The sequence below is a fragment of the Rhea pennata genome, chromosome 7 (genome assembly GCF_028389875.1).
Source record: "Rhea pennata isolate bPtePen1 chromosome 7, bPtePen1.pri, whole genome shotgun sequence".
NCBI classification, from domain to species: Eukaryota; Metazoa; Chordata; class Aves; order Rheiformes; family Rheidae; genus Rhea; species Rhea pennata.
In genome coordinates this window covers 36,777,218-36,783,010 of record NC_084669.1, presented here as the reverse complement: position 1 = coordinate 36,783,010, position 5,793 = coordinate 36,777,218, and the positions used below count along the sequence as shown (strand labels likewise).

The 5,793-nt window shown below is 57.2% G+C and overlaps 1 protein-coding gene across 1 annotated transcript; it reads right to left on the bottom strand.

The window, feature by feature from the left end:
* Positions 1 to 848: 848 nt before the first annotated feature.
* Positions 849 to 4,753, bottom strand: PCBD1 (pterin-4 alpha-carbinolamine dehydratase 1). Its single transcript, XM_062580181.1, has 4 exons — positions 4,671 to 4,753; positions 2,294 to 2,425; positions 1,858 to 1,938; positions 849 to 1,191 (listed from the first exon to the last, which is right to left on the bottom strand). The coding sequence occupies exons 1-4, from the start codon at positions 4,671 to 4,673 to the stop codon at positions 1,093 to 1,095; spliced, it is 315 nt and encodes a 104-aa protein (XP_062436165.1). The 5' UTR covers positions 4,674 to 4,753; the 3' UTR covers positions 849 to 1,092.
* Between the last annotated feature and the right edge of the window lie 1,040 nt (positions 4,754 to 5,793).

Below are 5,793 nucleotides of genomic sequence, written 5' to 3'. Positions count from 1 at the left end.
TAGGCTCACTGAACCTTTTTCTGTTTTAACGTTTCCTTGAATGGATGGGGACCTATCACTCGTGGCTGTGCTCACCGGCAGCCTGGTCTGTGGTTTGCAGAATGGTTTATGAATCTTATTAGCTCTGCCTGGAAGCTGCTCGGTCATTCTGTCGAGATGAAGGTGGTGTTCCTGACTGTGCCTTGCGGGTGATGCTCGAGGATGCTGGAGGTGTTAACACTGAAGAGCTATGGATTTTCTTTTAATACTTTGTGGAACCTGGAGGGTTTAAAAAAAAACAAAAAAACAAGCAAACAAAGAAAACCCTGTCTAAAATCTTCTGTCTGTATTATTTCTCCTGGAATATTTTGCTGGAAACAACTCCTGTTGGTTTCGCAGCAAATCACTCCTGCTAAAGGAAAAGCAGCGTTTGAGTGCAGGCTCACCTGCATGTAATTGCCAGGGTACCGTGTTGCTGGAGTGAAGATCTTGCAGCACCAAATCCACCCAGAACCTCTTCTGAGAGGTTGTCCCACTGTAAGCAGCTTCTAGCGTGAATCTGGGCTGCTTCTGTGCCTTCTGGTTGTCCCTTGCCTGGGTTTTTGCCTTAGGTACGACAGTTACGCTTGTTTAGCATTAACAGTTTTTGCCAGATCCGCTCTGGCTTTTTGGGAAGTGCTGTAATACTTTCGTTCTCTTGCAGGCCCCGTCTGCTGCGAGGCGCAGACCTGCGGAGGCGCGTGCCGCTTCTCCGTGGAGAAGCTTCCCCATGGCGGAAACGCCTTCGGCAGAGAGGAGTCAGGCCAGTGCCTGGCGTGGGAAAACCAGTTGCTGTAATTCTGACAAAGAAACCTCCTTCCAAGCTGACGTCGGGTTAACTGGGAGCTTTATTGTAAACGTTTGTGCCCGGTTCTCCACGCAAAGGCCCGTTACAATAGGGGTGAGATCGCATGCCTGCTTCTAACACTGCTTGAGGGTTACGGTTTTGGGCGGCGAACGCCGCCTGCCTCCGGCAGTAGCTTGGAGCGGGGCGAAGGCTCTGGGTGCAGCCGTCTGGGCGAGACGCGGGCTGTCGATTTGGGTTGATTTGGGGCTTTATGTGTTCCTCTGCAGTCAGGATAGAGAAGCTGCAACTTGCTCTATGAAGCTGGCCAAATTGATGTCTCGCTCGGATAAGCCTGCGCACTCGTGGGTGCTCAAGGTGATATGAACCTGAACCAGACAGACAGACAGACAGACCAAGTGTTGCTGGCAGAAGGGACAGGAGCAGGTTCCCCCAGTGCTGCAGACAGTTGCTGCCCGATGGAGCAGGTAGTGCCATTACTTTCCCCAGGCTTGTTAGGGACGTTTCTCGGGGTCTGGCATTCTGCCTGGTTGCACCCACCCCCAGAGGCTGGGGTTGGGGGGCTGGTGGTGGTGCAATGACTCTACCCTTCGCCCAGTTCCCGGTGTGCCCCTCTCCCACTCCCCGTGTCCAGACCAGAGCTTCCCCAGCCCTTTCTGGTGGCTCTCGCCACTGTGACTTCTCCTCCTCCCCTGCAGCTCGTGCTGACCGCAAGCAGGCGCTGCCTCCCTTGGTCACGGCAGCTGCTGGGCCACCTCTTAACTCGCCCTTCCTCTGGGCCTGTTTTTCCCTTACTGATGCTTCTGGTAGTGATTTAATAAGTGGTGGCAGCCTGCAAGCAGCTGCCCAGAGAGCAAGGAGGGGAGGAGAGGGCATGTATGCTGCAGTCACGGGCCGTCTGTGATATGCAAAGGGAGCAGCGTCCGAGGGAGGAAGAGGTGCTGCTGAGCTGAGCTCTTGGTGCTGTTCTCTTCCTCCCGAGTGGGGAGTGACCGGGACTCTTCAGAGAGCAGGTCCCAAACCACATCTCTTACCTTATTGTACACGTTGAACCACTCCGGGTGGTGATCCAGTTTCTCTGCCTGTAGGGCTACTCTGGTCATGAAGCCGAAGGCCTGCCCAGTGAGTTAAGAAGCAAAGTTAGTCTTGAACAGCTTATTCTGGGATTTTTTTTTTCAACCCATTATCAATAATTTCACTCTCCATTTTCCTAGAAAACAGAGCAGATGCAAAGTGTGGTTTGTGCTGGATCTTTGGGGATTTCTCTGAGTCTTCTTCCTTTTGAAGAACTCTCCCCACACAAACCGTGCGTTGGTTGAGCGTTTTGGTGTCTCGGTTGCGTTACCTTGCTCAGCCATTTCGTTTCGAGAGAAGCAGGGAGGGCTTTTCTGTGCCCGAGCCATGCAAAGGGGGCTCCCCGCTCCGCGCCCGCGTTTCCCCCATCGTAAGACTCGGCACCGACGCTTGTACCCGATTGAAGTCCTTGAAGTGGAACTCCTTGTAGATGGCGTCTCTCCCTTCCACCTCGTTCCACCCCACGGCTCGCAGGTTTGGGAGCAGCTGCTCCCTCTCCTCGGCGCTCAGTCTGTGGGCTTTCCCCGCCTGGCAGGCGAGGGGGGAAAAAGGGGAGAGGAGCGGATCAGCACGGCAAAGGTAAGGTGAAGCAAGTGCTCACATCAAGGAGGAATCCTTTGGGTTACAGGGGTGATGTCCTGACCTGCAACACAGAGCAAGCAGAGTCTCGGGGGCACTTCCCTAGTGGGCGTATGTGCGCAAATGTGTATATATATGCATGCATACATGTTCATTATAATCCAAAGCAGTTGGAAGTGATGGCTGGGTGAGGTTACCCTCCCAAACATGTTGCACTGAATCCCATGGAAGGCATCGGTGGTGACTTCCAGGATGGAGAACTGCTTGCTGTTGGAAGTTTGCAAAGTACCTTCCCAAAACAGGAGGCTTTCTTTCAAGGGCAGCGGTATCGGAAGCCTCGTAAAGAAAGAAGTGGCGTGAATCATAGTCACGAGTCACACGAAACTGGAGTTTAACTCCTTTTCCCTTGCCATCTCCCTTACGTGACGGTGGGATTTAAGAGGCTGTTTCCGTCTGCGCGTAACGAAGGGCAGAGGGAGCAGTTAAGATTTAGCATCGTCTTCTGCTCTTGGGCACGTCTGCTGTTGCTTGCCCTTGTTTTTAAGGGGGAAAAAAATCTGCTCTTCTTCTTGGCTTAGCTTTAGCAAGTGAGTAATGGCAAAGATGAAACTAAAAATGGGAGTGCTTGACTGTCGGTGGAAGGATGGGGGCTACATCCCTTCTGGCTTAGTGAGGAGCGATGGGTGGGGTGGACGTGGTGGGGTGGCGTCTGGAAAACTGCGCCCGCGTTCTGGCAATGGAGTCCCGTCCTAGCGGGGGATCCGACCGTCGCGGTCGGTGGGGATTGCGGTTTCTGCTGCCAGCTGCGGCTCCCCCACCCCGTCCCTTGCCTTCGGGGAGGACAGAGAGCAAACACGGCTCGGCGCAATAAACCCTCAGCCCTTGCCCTGCCGCGCGCTCCCTCGATAAGCCGGTTCCAGGTATCTTAGCAACTGGGATAACGTGGGCATGGAGGCTGGTGGACGCGGGGGAGGCTCCTCCGCAGGTCCCGGCCAGCTACGGACGCAAAAGCGTTCGGCGCTTCCCCCGCCCTGGAAGGGGAGAGCGAAGAGAGCACCTCTGCCGGCGTTTCGGTCTTCTCACCGCGTTGGAATCGGTTTTGCAAGCAGGTGGCTTGCAAAATTCTGTGGTTCCCGGCTTGGGCTCCAGGTGCGCCGCGGGACGCGGGAAGTCCCCGCTCTGCGGCCGCGTTTTCAGCCTTGGGTGCTCTTAGGTGCCTGGAGGGGTGAGCGCAGGACCAGGGGCCCCAAGCTCCTGCTCTGTGCCAGAGCAAGGAAAGCCCGTTTGAAAGCCCAAGCTGAGGGCTGCCCAGAGCACGGAGAGAGGCACAGGCAGCGCCCGCGGCTGGGCCGCGAGTTCAAGTCCTGAACCGGCCTCCCCCTGCGGAGAGCGAGCGAGCCACCCGGCTGCTCTAAGGACGGAGCTTAATTGGTTTCTGAAACCCCTTTTCTGCAGGAAAACGAGCCCCGGGGCTTTCTCCAGGCCCAGCTCCTCCCGAGAGCGAGGGAGGCACGGCCAGGCCAAGGCTTGGCCAGGAGACCACGTGAAAGCCACCTCCTCCGGCCCTGCCTGGTGGCTGCTCTGTGGCTGGTGACCGTCTGAGCTGCGTGGCCCTCTGGCCAGCTGCCCGGTGTCCTCGACCCGGCTGCCGTCCTCTGCCCTGGCTGCCGCGGGGCCCCCGATCCCATCCCGGCACCGGGGCCAGCTTGCTGCTGCTGTTGGGTGTTGCAGACGTTAGTGCTTCTCGCGTGCCCCTGTTCCTTTAAGACACATGCTTTTCATTATGGAAATGTAATTAATTTGTTTTTCTGGCTTTCCACAGCCAAGGCATTGGATTTTTTTTTCTTTCTTTCTTTGCTTGCTTTTCAAACCAAGCAGATGGTTTGTGTAACTGAAGCTTAGGAGCCGGCGTGGGAAGCGGGGGAGCTGATCTCCGCAGGTTTTTGGGGGTTGTTTTCTGGAGCTTGAACACCCCCCGCTCCCCACCCCCGCTGCCCAAAGTAACCTTCTCCTGGGAAAAGGGAGAGAGGGGCCAGCCCCGCTGGCCGCGAGAGCCCTTCCCCTGCAGCGGGCCTTCCCCCCGCGGGGAGGCCGCCGGGCGCGGGCGGGTTAACGTTACCCGCTAACCGCAGCGCGGAGCGAGGCCCTTCCGCCCCTTCTTCCCCCGCCGCCGCCGGGCCGGGCGGCCACTCACCATCGCCGGCGGGTCGCTCGGGGTCCCGGGTGGGCGCGCGCGCCTGCGGAGCCCGCTGGAGTGGCGGCGGGTGCGCCGGCGGCTCGGGCCGCGGGAGGCGTGGCGGGGACGCTCGGTCCACCCACGGCCGCCCCGCGCCGCCCCGCGTCTGGCTGCCGCTACCGCACGGTCCCCTCTGAACCTCCCCCCCCCCTTTCTTCCACTTGAAAAATTGTTTCTTTTTTTTTTTTTTTTTTTTTTTTTTTTTTTTTTTTTTAATTATATATGTATTTTTTAACCCGTTGCAGCGTCCCGGCTGCCGCGGCAGGAGCAGCGCGAGCCGGCAGCTGGTCTCGCGGCCCGCGGGTCCCACCGCGCCGTGCCCAGCGAGTAGCGAGGAGAGGAATTCACCTCGCTTCTCTACCCTGCTGGCTTTGCTTTCCCTTGAGGCAACCCGTTCTGGGGAGGCTTTTAGCATAACGTGGCGCGTGTCCCCTGCGTGTGCTTTTTGGTGCCCCTTCGGTTCTAGCTCTGATGGCCGCGTGGAGATCTAGACATCTGTTTCTCCAGCAGGCACGCAAGAAGTTTGAAGGAAACAAATTCTCGGTTTCTTTTGTCACCCTCAATAGATTTTCTTGCCACGGTAATGGAAAGGAAAAACGAGCGTCTCCTCTCTCCTCGGAGAAGCTGTATATCTGTCCAAGGAGGGAAGGCTTGGAAAGCAAAGCAGGACCTGAGAAGAAAATAACTGCCAGTATGAAGCTGTAGACCTTGATACCTTCAGTGGTAGCCCGCCGCTAGATGTGGTGGGGCTTGTCCCAGTCTGGCTGGAGTCTCCCCATGCCTTGCTGGGGCGAGCCGGGTGAGAGAAATGATGAAGCAACACCTTGCTGAAATGGCGTACGAATGTTAAACCCCCTTGCGCTCCACGCGCACGCGCAAGGATAAAAAGCAAAGCGTGGCTTGAATGCGGAGTGGCCAAGGCTGTCACCTCCGGCCCGAGGCGTGCCTGGCGCGGCCCGCCAGAAGTGCCCCCGCAGATGACGGCGTAAGCAGGAGGCAAAGGAGCCGGCGTCCTTTGGAGGTAGCAGCTGGATTGCAGAAGCTGCAGATAAGAGCTTGTGCCCCAGCAATCCCAGCTGCG

What these genes read in the sequence shown, in the direction of transcription:
- PCBD1 (XM_062580181.1), bottom strand. An exon ending in ACTTCAAGGACTTCAATCGG is followed by an intron (nt 1,939 to 2,293) that starts GTACAAGCGTCG and finishes CTCACTGGGCAG; the next exon opens with GCCTTCGGCTTCATGACCAG. An exon ending in GGTTCAACGTGTACAATAAG is followed by an intron (nt 1,192 to 1,857) that starts GTAAGAGATGTG and finishes TGTCTGGTTCAG; the next exon opens with GTTCATATCACCTTGAGCAC.